The 19,620-nt window shown below is 36.8% G+C and overlaps 1 protein-coding gene across 2 annotated transcripts in view; it reads left to right on the top strand.

Annotated features, from left to right (window-relative positions):
* Positions 1-15,323, top strand: part of LOC143243788 (uncharacterized) — a 91,911-nt gene extending 76,588 nt beyond the window's left edge. For both annotated transcript variants that reach the window (XM_076487448.1, XM_076487449.1), the window contains exons 3-6: positions 9,887-9,975; positions 10,826-10,962; positions 11,831-11,994; positions 13,200-15,323. In XM_076487448.1, the coding sequence (XP_076343563.1) occupies positions 9,887-9,975; positions 10,826-10,962; positions 11,831-11,994; positions 13,200-13,376 (567 nt within the window). In that variant the 3' untranslated portion in view covers positions 13,377-15,323. The remainder of the gene's footprint in view (positions 1-9,886; positions 9,976-10,825; positions 10,963-11,830; positions 11,995-13,199) is intronic.
* Positions 15,324-19,620: the final 4,297 nt, after the last annotated feature.

The raw sequence follows: 19,620 nt of genomic DNA, 5'->3' as shown, positions 1-19,620 counted from the left end.
TGTCATTGGGTTGCACAACTTTAGAGAGTATGTTGTATTTCTTTGTGTGTGATGTGGTGAAATGGGTTCCTTCTTGAGTCAGTTTGATGCAAGTTTCTCTTTTTATTTCCCTCCAGACACTTTCATAGATCAGTGAAAAGGCAGATATTTACCAACGGTTGTTATTCTTACGATTTTCAGAAAATATAAAATGTTTTCTAAAGCACTTACCCGAATTCTTATGAATAAAATCTTCCGAATTAATCCAGTTTTTTTTCTCGTAATTTTACAAGTCTCGCAGTCAGAATGTTTAGAAGAAATTCTTTCGTCGTTGCGTACTCACAGAATGAGACGTTTCGCAGCTGTGGAGGTTTAATAACGGAACCCACATTCACTTAACACCTTTACTACACATTCCTTTGATCGTTGTCACGTTTCGCAGCTGTGGAGGTTTAATAACGGAACCCACATTCACTTAACATTTTTACTACACATTCCTTTAATCGTAGTCTGACAGTCGCAGGTTCGAATCTCCATCATACCAAATCATGTTCACCCTTTTAGTCGTGGGGGTGTTATAATGTTACGGTCAACACCACTATTCGTTAGTAAAGGAGTGGCCCAAGAGTTGGCGGTTGGTGGTGATGACTAGCTGCCTTCCATCTAGTCTTACACTGATAACGTTGATTGAGAGGGACATTGGCTAGGTTATCGCAGATAGCCCTAACAAGTATTACATTATAGTATTTAAAACCTCTTGAACCCCCACTCACTTCTTCCTGCGAAATTACAGTGTTTTCACCTTCGTTATAAAACAAACAAACTGGATGAGCTTAGCACTAGTTTTAAGGGATACACCCTTTAGAATTTCCTATGCCTAGTGTACACCCATTAAAGACTATGAGATTGCTACCATACACAAGCTACGACACTGTGAATTTCTTCTATTTATGGTGTTAATATTACAGAACGTAACCAGATGTTAATATAAGGGTTTAGACTTGGTTTAGAAGCCCACATGTGATTGTGTCATTTTACTTTTGAACCTTAACTCGCTCTCAGTTCTGTTTTAAGAGAAACGCATGAGCTAGCGTTCTAGACAGTGGATCGCACCTAGTTACCTCTAAAACACATGAAAATGCGCTCCGCACTTTGTGGGTTACATTATAAGAGTCCTGCCAGTCAGATTCAGCTATTCTCATAGAGTCGCTTTGCGCGAAATTCATCTAAACAGACTATTTAGAGTTCCCTAAATAATGGCTCAGTCTGTACCCAATCTTTACTTTATTTTTTTCAGAAAAAGCAATAAAAGAGATGTGGCTTTTAAACTTACACTGTTTTCAAAGCAACAGCGCAACTTGCCAAATAAGTTACATGGAGTACGTCACGTGCTGTCAGTTTATCAGGGGTGTGATTGGATTAGAAATCGTGCCTACTCCCAGAGCATGATGGGTGATTCAGCCTCCACTTATGAGAGCTGTACATATAAACTCGTCTCTACAGTCACGTAAAGCTACCGTATTGACCGAACAAGAATGTGTTGATGATGTTCAATATTTCACCTGTGCTCAGAATCAACCTGTTGCAACTCAGTGTAGCGTTCGAAGTATCTTTAGGTGACGAACTCTATCGAGTCGACAAGAATTGAAAGAGGTTTACCGCACTGTATGAAGATGCTTCAGTATTTAATAGTAGTGAGTATCTTCTATGTCTTAATTGTACTAGTTTTAATGGTTTTACTTCAAACCCTTATTAGTTTGCCATTACCGCTCTGTTCAGTGAAGGAACTCGTGTTTACAATTCGGCTTTTTAAGGACTCTAACTGTTTGCTCTACCATTTTCTTGTCCATAGACCATGGTAGTGTAGTAGTTACGACACCAGTGTTGGTAAATCTTAGCTTAAGGGTGCTCGAATTTTAACTACTAAATAGGCGGAACTATATAAATAAAGTTTGCACTGGGACTGTCGGGCACGCATATTCAATACTTTACCGTCATTTCTATTATGAGAGTGGCCCATGGGTTAGCTTGTTAAGAGGTAAGAGGGCATGCAATACTAAAATTCGATTCCTCGTGATTTAATGCTGTACAGATAGCTTAACTTGTACTTCTTTACTAATAGGATAAATTTTAATTACCTCGGCCATTCGTTAATCAAAACTCTTGACCCCTGGCAAAAACAAGTGGGTGAGATATAAGAGTGATGGTGAAATCCCCCTATTGAATCGCACAAATCGATGGGTAGTGTTGACTTCCCCTATATATGCTATCACTTCAATTCGGTGTCATAGTTCATAACGAAAACTAATACATTTAACTTCATGATGTTAGAAAAACGCATAGGTTTAAGAAGTCTTGATAGAAATGAAATGGAAACATTGCAACCCGAACGCTTTCGAAAAGTGGACCTTTCTTTTTCAGGGACAAACTGGGAGTTGTCCATGAATTAAAGAAAAAGGTCCACCTTTTGAGAGCGTTCGGGTTATCAGGTTTTTATCTTTTTATACACATGTAGTCATTAGTGTTTATTTCATGATCATCTGACGTAAGTTTTTATTGACGTTGGTGATGTTGAGTTATGTGCTTGCGTTTATAAACAGAAGGACAACATGGAATATTTCAGACTTACCGATGTGATCAAGGATAGTCTCTCTTCTCTTGGCAGCGACTATATAATTATAAATATACGTAACCCCTCTTGTTAGCCCGGCCTCTTTTGTACTGAATCGTTCATGCGATATCGTGCTAAGCCTCACGTAGCCTTGTAATGTGAACTGACACTTTCAAATCGGCAACTGCTTGGAGTTTTATGGTTGTATACAAGAAGGAAGGTTGCCATGTGTCTATCAAATAGACCGCCTGAAGGCAGCAACGTGTTGGCGGTGTGACAAAACCCCCTTTATTGTACACTAGAGTTACAGTCAAAGACGCGCTCCTTTTGATGTTCAATCCCCAACAGAAATAATAGATAGAGTAACGGCATGAGGCTGTGATATCCCCCACTAGGAGTCTATAAAATATTATGTTACAGGTGCGCATGCGTACGATAGATGTACAATTAAATGTTTATTTGTAAGTCTAAGAGTGGAAAGAAATCCACTTAAACTCTACTTCATAGACTGTGCAAACACACATCCCATGTTTTATTTTCCATACATATAGGAGGGGGGAGGCTGCTGATTGTTTCTTGATCACTGCCGAACCTTTGTTATTAGTGTTACCAAACAAAGATGTTTTAAAGGACGCGTTTACTAAAATCGATTTCTTGAAGCCAAACTACTATCTTCGATCAAAACAATAATTAATATCTAATTAAAGTTACTTTACATCATGATCGTACTTTAATTAAAATGTATTGTTTCAATAGTTGGGTACCCTGGCTTCTAACAGCATTTTCGACTGTAAACCCAACATTATCTCGAGAGGTACAGCTGGTTTAGAAGTATGAGGTTAGTCCTAAATACGTCATTTAAGTTAACAACGAAAAAACAATTTCTATCGTGAGGGGTTAATAACAGTAGCACCGTTCTCTTTTGAAACGCGCAATAATTTTCCTCTCTTTCCCCGTTTGTCCCTACTGCCAAGCAGGGATACTTTGAGACTGAACGCCGATCTAGGACAACTAAACATCTCTAAGATTTGTTTTACTTTCAGTGACTGTTGATTTCTTCGTTTCGTAACTTTTCCTGCAACAGGCATGTTGAGGATGATCCGGTTTGTAAATTCTTCTTCCCCCCCCCCCCCCCCCCCCGATCCCTCAATGCCTCAGTGGTAAGCTTTCGAAGCTCGTAACGCTGAAGTTGTAAACTTAAAAGCTCGATCTGTGCAGACGACCCATCGCATCTAAACAAGTTAACCGACAAAGAACTTCTGCCTTCTGACTTTTCTTTTGTTGAACTTACAGTAATGATAAGATAACCTCTAGTTCCAACATGTTATTAGATTCTGACGTAAAACTACACTCGCATCACTGATTATAATAATTATTGTTTGTAAACCGATTTTAAAACCAAACATCGCCGCTCTAGCAGCGTGAAGTCGTAGCCACAGTCGGTTGCATTTTACTCTAGATGGCGCTACTGCTGTCGATTGTGAAAAGACTGGAAGTTGCATTGCTGAAACATCTTGCTCCACTAATTTGCGTAATATTTGGTATCCGTTTCGAATGTAATTTTTATGTCAACCAGCAAATAGAAAAACTGTAAATACGTAATGGCGTTTATCATGTACTAGTGTTGTCGTCTAATGCAAATTTGTTTTTTTTTTCAGTCGTTTATCTTGTACTTAATTTGACTACAATTATTTAAGTAAATATGTGAGAATACAGCTGCTAAATAGATAAACTCAAGGATTTGCATGGTGTCGAAAGGCTCATTTATAAAAGGTTCAGTTGCCAATCTGCGTTGGAACTGTAACCAATCAAATGTTTAAGTAGTTTTCAAGATGTTCTAAAATAACTCTTCTTCCCTCCCCTCCTCATATCACAGTGTTATGTTAACGGACTTGCGACGCTAGAAACCGGGTTCCGATACTCGTGGTAGACCGAGCACAGAGCCCATTCTGTAGCTTCGTGTAACTTCAAATAGCTTTAGTATTTCAAAACTGTGTCAATAGCTTACTTCATGTATGAAAATGTAATTAAAATGACCCCATTTTAAAAAAATAATCGGAGAGGTGTGACAGTACCTAACTGATTTGGTTGATGAGTTGTGTCTTTATGCTGAAGCTGTTGTTGATTTTTGTCAAAAGCTAATTCGACATGTTTGTAAACTTGCAAGCGCAAGGTACGCGATGATGGCCATCTTAACTCAGTGCTATAAACTGGAGGCCAGGGCCGGCCTTCCCACTGTTTTGAGCCATAGCACGCGAACAGTTCGTCCAATACAAATGGTTCACTCTTTCTATTCACGGTATTAAACGTCTCTTTTTGTTTAACAATGTCGTGTATTGAACTATGGCCTCTCTCTCCTTTGTCTTATCTTTTATTCGTGACATTAAGACAAACTGAATGGGCTACCCCAAGTTCGAACGATTCCATAACCATTTCAAATAAACCCCATCTTAAGAGATCCTTCTCGGTTCCTCTACCAAATTTTATTGGAAGTGTATCTCTTACGACGACAGACAGACGGACAACTATATCTTATGTGCTGGTTTATGTTACTTGTCTATTTGCTTGTTTCTGAATTTTGCGCAAAGCTACAAGAGGGATGATAGCTAGTGAGCACCACCCACCGCCAACTCCTGGGCTACACATTTTACCAACGGATAGCGGGATTGCCCTCGCATAACGCGCTCACAGCTGAAAGGGGGCGAGCATGTTTGGCGTGACAGGAATTCGAACCCGCGATCTTCAGACTAGTCAAGCGCCCTAACCACCTGGCCTTGCCTGCGCTGTATATATTACTAAATGGATTTAATTTTACTTGAACTAATGGCCTCTAAGCTCCAATTAAAAGCTTCTTGAATTACAAATTGCGTTAAAATGACGCATTGCAGACATGTTATCTTTAGAGTACACACTCTCACAATTAACGTTTTTCAGCCTTTCGAGACTTATCAAAGAAAAACATTCAACTTGAACTCTCTGTTCAAAATGTATTTAGTTTTTGAATGTTTTCGTGTCTATTTTTTGTTTCTTCTTTCCCTTAAGTAACAAATGACACTTTCATCCCAAAATTATATAAACATATTTGTCTATGTACGTATTAGTTACTTAAGTTGGAGGAATTCGTAGAATTACGGGTGGTCTTGTTTATTTCTGGCCTTCAAGACTGCTATAACTTTTTGTTGACCATGCAAACATTAGTCTCAAGATCACAAGACTAACTACATGACCTTGAGCTTTCGCTCTCTACATCAAGAAAACTCGATAAAATTATTTTTCTGAACCCGAGAAGTTTCTGGGCTATTTAACATCCGTCATCATTGTCCAACTGACGACATAGTTGTGTAATATGGCACAAAGAGGTTAAGAGGTCTGAAAACGGAGGCAGTCGTTTATAGTTCGTAACGAACTCGTTTAATTAACAAGATTTTTAACTGAAAATTCCTTTGTCAGAGTTCTTCCTGTTTATCATAATATCAGTTTCAAGTTCATATTACCTAAATCTAAGTTTATGGACTAGTGGATCAGTGGTATAAGTCTATATGAATTTTACTTCTGTACCTCCTAATATAACTGCTTAAGTTCAATCTTGTATTACTTGATGTTGTTTATCTTTATCATTTTTAGTAGCTATAAAAACTTTGGGACCTAATGTTCACAACTGCACACGTTCAGAACATTTGCATCCAAACACTGAGAAGGGTAACTTTTCCAATGATTTCGATGATCCAAATTGGAGCAGAACAGTGATGGCAGATATTGACCTTCCATGAGCATCAGTGTTACCTCACTCTAGGATCGCGGGTTTAAATCCCCGTCACACCAAGCATGCTCGCCCTTTCAGCCATGGGGGCGTTATAATGTGACAGTCAATCTCGCTATTCGTTGGTAAAAGAGTAGCCCAAGAGTTGGCGGTGGGTGGTGATGACTTGCTGCCTTCTCTCTAATCTTGCATTCCTAAATTAGGATGGTCCTCGTGTAGGTATGCACGAAATTCAAAAGCAAACTAGTATTTTAACTAGTAAGCGACTGAACAAAACCAGATATACCAACGCGACTAACGTTTAGCTGCAGATCACTGTATTTATTGTTGTTCCCTAGCACAATGACTACTACAGACGTTTACATTTCTTCTTACGTAGAATCTTTCTTTAGCAGGCAGCTCATTTTGCAGTTAAATTTCACCAGTTTACAGACTTTGGGAAAATTGTCCATAGGGGAAACCAATGGCCCTTATCCTTTATATTTTTGTTTATTTATTGGGTATTTTTACCACGGGGAATCGAATCCTGAACTTTAACACTGTTCCACCAGGGGACATAGTAGCTAGTCAGAAAGTTTTATTTAAATAAAATGTCGCTCTTTTTGAACTCGCAAAAGTTTTAAATCTCAAGAAAATATACATGGCTCGCTCTGTTGTAACCTCGATGGCGCAGGAAGTGTAGAAGTTATTTCCCGGTTAAAAAGATAAATGACTCATTATCAAAAATGTAAATAAATATTAGTAGGAAGTCCTTCTAAACTTCCTAGTCGTTGTAATTAAAATGAGACGTCTGATTAAAGTTTTGTATTTCACACGTCTCGATATTTACAGATACAAGTTTATGTGGGGAAGTCGAATCCATTACAGACTGTTCGAAACGTTAATGTTTTAAATGCGTTGTTTGTATTAGTAAGTTATTGTGTAACCACTATGGTGAGGATACTTCGCTTCATTCTAATTTCTAAGAGAATAGAATGACTTTTTATCACTATGTAAACGCACCTTTAAATAATTAAACCTGTATATCGTTGATGCTCTGTTCGACACCTCTTGCTGTTGCCATAGGAACTATCTGAATAATGTTGAAACATAAGGTAAAGGTTAAACGCAGTTTCCTTTCTTGATGTGAAAGTAACTCTGAGTAATACGTCATTACATTTGATGTGTTTTCTTTAATTGAGGGTGGGGGAGAAGTTTGCAGATAATGGAAACATCATTTGAGAGCACTCCGTACCCAGAGGACGATAGTTAGAAACTAAACTTGTCTAATTGTGGCTCTTAACTCCAGCTTGGTCGCTTCAGAAGTGATCGTTGACTCTGAGAGCGAATATAATTTCTGTTCCTCTTATTCAGTGAGAGAAACTTGGTGTCGCATGGCACTAGTTTTGAAATGTATCGAACTGTGGTTAGATTATTGTCCTAATTCTGGTTGTCAAAAAAACGACAAAATCTTAATATCTGAGCGTTATCATGATTGGTTAATATGTCTCGTTAAATGAGCGTTGCTGTACTTGAATAGCAATCATACTATAATGGAACTTATGATGTTGGAAAAACTCTTGTGTGATATGCAACCAGTTTCCCAAGTGTGTATGTAGATTTGCAATAGGGGTCACAATTTTTCCCGTTTCGCCTACGTTTCCTATCACTGAAAACTTTTTTCTCCATTCTTAGGGTGCAAATATAAAGTACATACGTCACACGCGGATGTAATGCATTGGAGTCACCTATATAAATATAATAATAGAACTGTCTGTTGTATGCCCATTTTAAATGGTTCGCAGGATGTGGGTGGAGCTTTACCAAAATTGACTTTTTGTTTTTTAAGCCTCCGATAAATATTTCTCAAATCTGATATAGAGATTTGTTAGGTCCATGAGGAGAGACGAACTTACAGTTTCACATTTTGTGTTTTGTTGTTTTTATGGGCGTCTTGGTTTTTTTTTAAAAAACTATATAAAGGAAATAACTTTTCATTTAATTATGAATTTACATAACTTCCGTCCATGGCACGGGTACTCCAGCTACTCATAATACTGTTACATAGAGTGGCTTTTATGATGAGGCTTAACAGTACTCTTTGTCATTCTTGATCTGATAGGCTTACGAAATTCATACTGTGTGTATCCAATGCACTACAAGTGGTCTAGTTTCATATTACTCCACCCCCCACGTTTTGTGTTTTACGGTTGTTATTGTGTTGTTGACTCGTGAAGTAGGCTACACTTAATGCCATGTTTTCCTTGGTGATTTCGTGGCTAAAGTATTTTTAAGTTCAATTGTGATTAAACCATACATGTAACTGACTTACCACACTCAAGCGCCATTTACACTGTCTTTTTTAAGTGCTCTATTTTGGCATTTTAAACATACTTGTAGAAATCTTGATGCATTTAAAGAACACTTTGAATGCATTAATATTTAGGGCTAGAAAGTGAAACTACTTTTGAATAACATGAACTGTACACGAGTAAAAGTTACTTTAATTAATTACTAAAATCCTTGAATGATTTTGTTGGTTCTTCTGCAAGTTTAGGCCTAAGTTACCGGATTGGTTTACTGTCGGGAAAGATCTTAAATCAACCCTAAAAATAGTTTGGTTTGGGTTGTTTTGAATTTCACGTAAAGCTACACGAAGGCCTTTCACGCTAGCCGTCCCTAATGTAGCAGTGTAAGACTAGAGGGAAGGCAGCTAGTCATCATCACCCACCGCCAACTCTTGGGCTACTCTTTTTACCAACGAATAGTGAGATTGACCGTAACATTATAGCTCCCCCCACGGCTGAAAGGGCGAGCATGTTTGGTGAGACGGGGATTAGAACCCGAGACCCTCAGATTACGAGTCGAGCGTCTTAACCACCTGGCCATGCCGAGCATAAAAATGAATGTTACGATTGTATGTGGGAACTTTGTTCGAGTGGATGTTTAATATCTGGTCTTTCTGTTTACATACTTTGATCAGACATCTCTCACAAGCTTACGTTTAAATCTTATAAATGTTTAGAAAAGATCCAAAATAACTTCCAGCATGAAGTGATGACTGAAGATTAAAAAACAAATCAAACTGTCATCATCTTGTATGTTTCTAGGCACTACACTTTCCGAACCAACATGGGTTGTTTTTCCACAGGAAGAGTCGATGTTTCACATCGTAACTAAGTTTAAATTGCACGTACAATGTGGATGAGTCAATACGTGTAATTGAGTGCGTATAGGCTTAGCACAAGAAATTAGTATCAATAGACTCCGCTCTGAACGGTTATAATGCTTAAACTTCTCGTGTTCTTGGTGGACACAACACCAATCACCTGTCGTGTATCCTTTATTCTTAACTATAAACAGCTGCAATCTTTGTAAAACAAAGACAGTTACATAGAATATTTGCAACAAGTAATTAATTTTTACAGGGTAGCATTTTAGATGTTAATATTTTTTCCACTGTAAATAGTGTATATTTCATAACAGTTGAAATGTTTTTTTTTTTCTACCGTGATTCTGTATCGAAAGATTCTTATGTTCCACTTTTCTTTCTTCAGCCAATTACAAAGACAAAATCGGTAGAATCGACGACACGTGAAGGGTCATATGGCGCAGATGACAAACAGAAGAAAGAAAGGAAAACTCTGTAAGTGTAATGTTCGACCTCGGATAAACTGGACTAACAATATTTTTCTTAATTAAAAACAGGAATAAGGGATTTTGAATCTAACAATTTAAAGAATTTCGTGCAAAACTAGGTAAATCGGATGTACTAACTATATAAGTATCTGGTAAGGGTCCGAAGTACCACTCGTGACAAATCCTATAATTCGAGAGAATATTCGATCGGGATATGGGTATAGGGATTTTGTGTCTGCAGTTACCGGTGGTGGCGTTCACTACTTTCAATAGTAGGAAACCTTATCAGGTAACCTAACTTATTCTTACCTTATCTAAGCACGACGGGTCGACAACCCCGGAACCCTAAGCGAGGACACTCTGAAACTCGCCCTGTGTGTATTTCAACGGTATTCGAAAAGTGAAAGCTCGGGGACTTAACGATCGGTCACAGGCGGAAATCTGAATGTTTCGCTTGTCATTCTCGTAGAACTGAGAACTTTAAACCTCCTTCCCCGTTAGTTTTACTGGTGATGTAAAATAATGTTTGTTTTTAAGAGAATTGTTTGTGTGCTGATTAAGCCAACTTTAAGATCCTTTGTTATATATCCGTGGTCGTTTTGTTTTTTTATCATTATACAATGCACAAAAACGAACTATTTTAAAAACTTTAAATTACCCAGGTTCTTGCTTTGTTGAATGTTTGTTTTAATATTTATGGGGTGGGTTGGGGATATATAATACATGGTTATTTTGAAACTAACGGAAACTGATAGATTGTGTGTATGTATGATAGAGTGAAGACTCTATATTTTAGTACTAAGGTACAAGAAGGCTATTTGGTTTGAATGAAACTTCATTTTGTGTTGTCCGTGCAGGGCTCGAGATATGAAACTAAGGCTGAATTTCCTCCGGCGGAGACAAGGGGACATCTCTTTTCAACAGTCTGTTAGACCAACACGAGAAGAAGTCCAAAAGTGGGCGGAGTCTTTCCAGGAGTTAATGTCCAGCAAATGTATGATCTAAGTTTATATTGTAATTTTTTTCGCTCTTTCTTGTATTTAATTTTTTCCTAAATGAATTGCTACGCGTAGGAATATTTCACGCCTAAAGAGTGTCAATTTGTTTGCCACAAAGCCAAATCTGGCTACCAGCTGTACCCGTCGAAGGAATTGAACCCTGAATTCTACCGTATAATTTACCGCAGATATGTACATGTAATGTTTTCGAAATGCAAAACTTTCCTAAATAGTGGGAAAGTTAAGCCTTGTATTCAATATTTTAAATAAGCCACTAACTAGCCGCTTTCATTGACTCTCGCTCTTTAATATAGGAAATTACCGTGGTTTAAAAGAGATAAAGATCGGAGATAGGGCTGACATCAAACGGGTTTTCTTTAATTTTAACTTTTAACAAAGTATTGAAGCTTACGGATGTTGGGAGAGTTTTTAACTGTGTGACAACGTTAGTACTACCAAAATGCTTTTGTCTGTTCACTGTTCAGAGTTGTTTTGAAACTATGTAGAGTAAGGACATCATTAGATAAACTGACAGAACCACGTGCTAATTAATTTATTGACTTTCTTTAAAGTAAACGAAAGATGAGAGGATATATCTGCTCTTATATTGGATACAGATAACTCTCGTGCACGTGATAGCCCACATTAATTAGTTTATCGAGTACCTCTAGTGTTGATAAGATTTGCGATTTAATTAATGAAAGTAAGACTGTTGCAGTTGGTCTTAGTAAGGAAGCAATAAAAAATAAAATCGTATACAATTCTAAGCGTACTTTTAATCTAAAGAAACGGTGCTGAGAATTTCGCATGCCGAGAATCCTTTAACGTCGTTCACTGCAAGTTTGTGTTTCTTCATCTCTTCAGATGGACTCGCGCTATTCAGAGCATTCCTTTCAAGAGAATTTAGTGAAGAAAACATAGAGTTCTGGTTGGCCTGCGAAGAATTTAAGAAATCTCGAGTAGGGAAACTTTCATCCAAAGCCAGGAAAATATACAACGATTTTATAGCTGTGCAAGCACCGAGAGAGGTAACTTTATTTTCATGAGTTGAAATTACAAACATTTTTCTTTTGACAAATATTTAACTTTTTTTTTTTTTTTTTTTTTCGTGTACGCGGTTATAAGACTTTCTTAATTTCAAGATTTGTGTGAATTAATGAACACGTAATCAGGTTTTTATGAACCTTCAGTTAAATTTTCGTCGTTGACGAAATAAAACTGAGCTTCCTTATCTTAAATTTTAGGTTTCGCAAAATTAACAATTGATTTTGATATCTGTAAGTAGTCCTAGCAAGTGATTCTCTAAAACAGTATAGTTACATGTGACTGACTTTATCGGTGACATCTTTTATTTAGATGTTAAAACTGGCGTGGAAGTGAGACTTGTCTAAGTCGTATATAGGGTTGTAATATACAAATAAATAAATTCTCAGAACCAGAAGTTTTTAAAACCTGCTTAAATTTTGACTTGGTAGTGGAGTGTTTCCAGTGTTTTTAAATCTTGCCCAGCCCTATTTAGAGGTGTATTGGAATTGCTTACAGCCCCATCTGTTGAGAAAAATAAATTTATTTTTAATGTTATGAATGTGTTTATTGTATAAAAACAATTATTGAAGAAGAGTTTCCACCAGTCCAATAAAAAGTAATTTTTTTTTTACTTTTTCCTCGATTTTATTAATTTCATAATTCTGCGCTCCCTAGTGGCACAGCGGTACGTCTGCAGACTTGCAACACTAGAATCCGGGTTTCGATACCCCTGGTGAGCAGAGCACAATAGCCCATTGTGTTGCTTTGTTCTTAATTTCACACAAACATAATTCTGCAAATTTTTCTTCCATAATGTTTTCTTTTGAAATAAGTAAAGTGAAACCTCCAATGTTCTCAGATATCTCGGCTTAAAGTATCTGATAAGCGTGATGAAATACTCCAACGAACATTTTTATGATCTTAAGTTTATATTTCCCTAACCTTTAATCTCCAAGCGGCACAGCAGTAAAACCTCGAGGCCTATAATGCTAAAACTTTGTGCTAAATGACAAGACAAGCAATTTTTTTTTTTTTCTGTGACTGTGTGGTTTGTAATTTCTGAAAGTTTTACTGTATTTCAAAACTTGTCTTCTTTCATTAGTTGAAGCTTGATTGACTTGTAATTTTTCGTGCGATTATTCAGATACGCTTCAGTTACTTTAATCAGTATCATTAGTGTTGACAAAGGTTTTGTTTTCTTACTCAGGTAAACTTGGACTCCACGACCAGAAATACCATCTTCAATAATCTCTCGAGTCCTGACCACCACTCGTTTGACCAAGCCCAGAAGAGAATCCAGGGTTTAATGGAACGGGATACATATCTCCGATTTCTCCAGTCGGAGCTATACTTGGAACTTCTTCAACAAAACAGTTCCACGTGATAACCTTAGTGACCTTTGTTCCTAACTGTGGTCCTGGTCAAGATCCTAATTTTGTTCAGTTAACTAATAAAAACCTTTGAACGACGTTACGTAAAAATTCTATAAAACTTTCTCGCTGTATGTTCCCAAGGTTTCTAAAAATGTACTATTGAATATTTGTTGGGCAATTAAAAGCCAACAGCTGCTGGTCAGTGTTGGACATTCTCGGGTTCTCCTAGAAATGACGGCTTTGCCAGTGTGGTGACAGATGGTTCTTTGCCATTGCTACATAAATATTGAAGATTCTTCCACTGGAATCTAGCTTCTGGAGGGATAAATGGTCCAATATGATGTATTTATACAACAACATGACTTTTAAAGAAGATGTCGAACAGCTAGCAAGTTGACCATCAAGCTAAGTCCCATTTGAAAACTGAACTCTTAAGAGATTTAATCGTAACAACCTGTTGTACCTCTTAACTTATTATCTTCTTATGCAGTTATCCCTATGTAAACCTAGGTAAAACATTTATGTTTCTTTTAATGGTTTTAACGACTTGGAATAAGTGCATCGAATAATTAAGAATGCCACTAGATGGCGCTGAACTTGAATATTTGGTTTCACCACCTTGGAAAGTCTCTTAAACATTCCGTATTCTGGAGGTCAGACAATCCTGATAAATTGCTACAGCTGTTTGATTCTGATTTTAAAAATGTTAATTATTAGATTTTTTTTAAAGTAAGAAACACGTTGGAAGAATAAAGTAACCTTTGTTCGTTAACGCAGTTCATTCGCCTTTAATAAGGCGCGGTTATTGGAATTTTTTAATAGGGGTTTGTTTTATTATTAGTTTTCCTTTTCTCCATTTCTTCCGTATAATAAATGTCATGACTCTTATGATAGTGACTATCTTAATTTTTATCTAAATCAGCAGAATTTAAAATATGGCCCAGGATTTCGGTAGCTACTCCGTAAACGCAGTAACTTTCTATTGTGTATACATAGCCAAAATTTTTTTTTTTTTTTTTATAAAATACATAAACTCCTTGACCACAACCAGTCATAACTAATCTCGTGCTAAATTAAAAGTAGACAATAACCAGTAAAATAATTTCCAATCAAAATCAATCTGAATAGTGTTGGCCAATGACCTGTTAAAATTTAACCAAGAAGCTTTACAATGAGAAAATCGATTGAGATTAGTTTTGTTTTTTGTCTGGCACGTGAACACATTAACGGTCTAAAACATGTAACAACTATTACTAATTAGCAGAATTGTGTTTTTTTACTTACGAAGTTAATAGGGGTTTTAAATATTTTGTTTTTTCCCTTAAATATTTTTTTTCTTTTGATACCGCAAAAATATCGGAGAGCAAACAAGACATTAAGGGATCCCTAAACGAAAAATAATCTATTTATTTGTTAACAGTTCTATACACGAGGTGATTGTGTCGACAAAAGGACTGTTTTACAATGTTCTTAGGGTACTCTTGAATATATGTTTTACAATAAGTTCAACATTTCTACAAATTCACTCCCCACTCGAGCACTTTGTACTCGAACGTGTTTTTTTACAAAATTAAAATTCGTGGACTATTTTGCCTTATAACTAACATAACTAACTTTTATTTACATTTATTCCTCGTAGCGTTACCAAGACATCTTAACTGGAATTTTTTGAAGTTGTATCCACCCATTTCTAGTTTCATAATAAATTTCACGTAATTGTCTGGTTCCAATGGAACTCGGAACAGTACGTATGATGATGTAATTTGATGTATGATAGCGTGAACATCGGCATAATTTATGCTATTATGTATATAAATATGCTTTATTTAATTTTTCTTTAACCCTTACATCCACGTGCGTGACCTTTTCAATCATCGTGTGAATGAGTGTAATTTGATATCTTATTTATTTACGAATTTTGCACTCTGCAATTATGAAAATAAAGTGTTAATTTCTGATCTATAGTTGTCTCTCTTTCTTTTTCGTTTTTTTTTTATTTCCGGCCCCTAATCTATCTAGTAATAGATTAGAGGGAAGGCAGCTAGGCATCACCACCCACCGCCAACTCTTGGGCTACTCTTATCAACGAATAGTGGGATGGGCCGTAACATTATCACACCCGCATGGCTTAAAGGAATCGAGCATGTTTGGAAACTGGATTCGAGCCCACAATTTGAGTATTGAGTCTTCCTCCTCCTAACCACTAGGCCATGCCAACGCCTGTAGTTATCTTCGTCAATTATGTGCAAACAATAAAAATTGTTGCCCTAACTTACACGCTGTACTCAACGTTGCGGGTGATTTTTTCTTATTATTTTTACAATAATATATAGATAATTTTCACTTCTACCTTGTTTCTGTTGGTTAAGAGCAAAGCTACACTGTGCTGTATCCACGGCGGTAGTAATCGGTTATAATAAGCTCCCCCTAATCCTATAGGGGAGGTTATTTTAATGTATTATTTATGTACATATTTATGTTTTATACCCTGCTGGTTCAGCGGTGAGTTTAGACTTGTAACAGTTCTAATGTTCGACTTTCTATGGTGGACAGAATACAGGTATCTTACTATACGATTCTGTAGTAAGCCAAGAACAAAGCTGATAATACTATGCAATCACTTTCCAAAGTCGTATTACAAATTATATTTGTAATACTGTATTAACGCAGAATCCAGAGACTGATATTTAGTCAAAATGTGGGAGGGAGTCCTGTTCTCTCCGAGCAGATTTGTCCATTTAATGTATTTTGGCTAACGTTTCACAGTTACGAAATACCGAAAAAAGAAACGTCTGCCGAAATACGTTTTATCTATCGAAACATTCAAAACTTTACCTACGTCTTTGTTTTCATGAAAAAAAAGTTTAGCTCTGAAATCAGATAGAAGTTGGTTTATATATAATTAGGCTAAAAAGAAAAGAGAGGGAATCCTCAATAGCCGCGGCACGTAATGCTTTTAGGCAGGATTAAATTAATCTAAACGACCTTGGGCGTGGTCAAACACATCAATCGAAAGAGTTTGGCTACAATTATAATTAGACCTCGAATCGGTCAAGGGGTGATGGAGCAATTGGCGCGGCTAAAATATTCTTTCAAAACCTGAGACGTAAGAAGTAAACACCTGGTTGTGGTGTCGGTTAGTAAGCTGGGAACCATGACATAAATAGTTTCAAAGGCTTATCTATGTAAAAATAAATATTACTACAGCAGATGAAACAAATTCTAACATCAAACACTTCAATTATTTTTTTCTTTTTACTTATTCCTCACTATACCTTTTTCATTTGTAACCGCACACTTACTAACGGTGCTCAAACCTGATGGGCCTCGAATACTTTTTGTTCTCCAATGTTTATGAATCGGAGAGTTTGTTGGTGTCATAGGCAACCGCAAGGGGGCACTTTCTCCCATCCGCCTGAGTTTTCAATTGTGCGTTTTCTCTAGTTGTAGCTATGATTTTTTTTTTCTCTCATTGTAACATGTACGACAGACGCCCACGTGGTTTGTCCATAAATGTAGTGGTTACAAGGTTTCTATTGACGTACGAGTTACAAATGTAAAACACGTGGAGATTAACAACAGTACTACAGTTCTCCCCACAAACTGAGCGTGTGTGTTCTTCCTTTGTGAGTCAGTGGTCGGTTTATGGACTTTATGAAATGAAATGAAATTTGGGGTTAAGTTTCCCTCGGTGGACAGAATGCAGAGAACAAGTTGCAGTGTTTTCCACTTTAAAAACAGCAGACACAACAACGCCCTCTATTTGTGTATTTGTAGTTTATTTGTGTACACAATCGATAAACTGCTCATAGGCCGGCATAGCCAAGTGGTTGAGGCGCTCGACTCTCCGTCACACAAGCCATGCTAGCCCTTTCAGCCGTGGGAACATTTTAATGTGACGGTCAATCCGACTATTCGTTGGTAAAAGAGTAGCCCAAGAATTGGCGGTGGGTGGTGATGACTAGTTGCCTTCCTTCTAGTCTTATACTGCTAAATTAGGGACGGCTAACGTAGATAACCCTCGTGCACGTTTGCGCGAAATTCAAAAACAATGTATTTCTTATGGTATTTTTCGTCTCGTTAACATTTCTCCTAACTTCTCAGATTGGTAACATTTCTCTTACGTTCTTATGTGTCCCTTGCTGGTACAGCGGTAAATCTACGGAGTTACAACACTATAATCAGAGGTTCTATTTCTCTCGGTGGACTCAGCAGATAACCTGTTATGTATATACATAGAAGAATTATCAGTGTTGTCGAGAAAACCCACTTGTAGAGATATACATTTGTAAAAACGGTTCGTTTGGGTTGAGAAAATTTTTTACGTAGAGGAGCGAATAACGTTTCGACCTTTTACGAAGCTGACGATGACCGAAGAAGGACGAAACGTTGTTCGCTCCTTTACGTAAATTTTTTTTTTCAACCCAAACGAGCCGTTTTTACATATATAGGAGAATTTTACTCTATTTATGAGGTGTCACAACCTTCTGTGAGGAGATTGTTCCACTAAGTTTGATAGCGGAAGCCTCATTCTGAATAGATACCCAAATTAATTGATCTAGAGAATTAATTTAACTTTAGTGCCGTCAACGAAGACTCAACTTGGCGTGGAGAAGCCTATGCCAAACGAAACTGACGTTTGATGCCGCGCGTAGCTCGGATAATTTTACAGCGACAAGCGGTTGCGAGTTACGTGACATATTGCGATCTAATACTACTTGAATCTTAAATTACCTGGTACATTTTTTTGTAGTATCTGATATTTTTTAAGTATAAGACATTAGCTATCTCCACTTATTTTTATCCACTTTCTTTCTACGTCAAAAGTTATTGCAAAAGAAGAATCTAACCATTTCTAGCGGATAAAAATTATCTTAATAATTCTAAAGTTACGAGATTTAATAATTACTGACTGTAGCTCAGGTCGAATGTTTTTAATATGTAGTTGAAACAAGGTTTTCCTTAGGTATCCGAGGTAATCGAGTTTTCATTTAGACATAAAATTAGCTTTTAGAACAAGTACGTTATTAATAAATTAAAATATTTATTTTCGAACGTGTCGTCAAGTTTGTTTTACTTACATGGTCATCTGTAGTGTCTACAAGCAAAAGAGCCCACCAGTGGCACAGCTAGAAACCGTGTTTCAATACCTATGGTGAGTGAAGATAGCACATCGTGTAGCTTTGTGATTAATTACAAACTAAAAAAGCAAAATAAAATCATTTGATGTTTCAGAATGTTTTGTAGCACAATAATCACTATTGGTTTATATTTACGTTCAAAAATGATCCAGCAACGTAAACAATTTTCTGATGTTATGTATATAATGCATCTCTTGTAGTTTTAAATTTTCCAAACAGGTAACTACGGAAACGATAGTTTTATTTTACGTGTTTACATTTAATCCAAGGAAATTCAATATTTTAAAATGCACTGGTTTGGTTTGTTTGGAATTTCGCGCAAAGTTACACGAGGGCTATCTGCGCTAGCCGTCCCTAATTTTAGTAATATAAGACTAGAGGGAAGGCAGCTAGTCATCACCATCTACTGCCAACTCTTGAGCTACTCTTTTAGCAACAAATAGTGAGATTGATCGTCACATTATAACGCCCCCACGGCTGAAAGGGCGAGCATGTTTGGTGCGACGGAGATTCGAACCCACGAATTACAAGTCGAGTTTCTTAACCACGTGGCTATGGGTAGACAGAGTACAGGTAGCACATTGTACTTAAAAATGAACAAAAAACAGGTGTATAATTCTGTTACTGCGTGTAATTTGTGTTTCGCACGAGTGCATGTTAACATAAAACCTGTAAGCTACTAGGATTAAAAGTTATTTGTATGAAGAAAAAACCTATATAATGTTTATTGTGTTGTTACGTAGGAAGGACAACAGCCTAGGAGGAACATCAATGACTTTATAAATCGATCAGTGAAGAGCACACCAGGCTGATGACGGCCATGTGTAATAACATGGTTTAAAAGTTAAAATACAGTAGTTTACAAAATGTTCACTAGATGGCAGGTGCGAGCAAACTTATTCGGAAAAAAAGAAAAAGAAAACAGCAACAATAACGGTTTGTTAATTAAAAAAAGCGTTATCTGTTCTTGACTGAAAAATATAAGTGATATGATGATTTCTGTAAATAAAAGGAATGGTTATAAGAAAATTTCTTGGACTTTTCTACTTCGAAATAGAATGTTATATTAAAAAGTGTCATTTCAAAACTTTATGACTAAACCACTAGGTCAGAG

This window comes from Tachypleus tridentatus, chromosome 2 (assembly GCF_004210375.1).
Source record: "Tachypleus tridentatus isolate NWPU-2018 chromosome 2, ASM421037v1, whole genome shotgun sequence".
NCBI lineage: Eukaryota > Metazoa > Arthropoda > Merostomata > Xiphosura > Limulidae > Tachypleus > Tachypleus tridentatus.
Note: the sequence above shows the minus strand (reverse complement) of the source record. Positions and strands in the feature narration are given on the sequence as shown.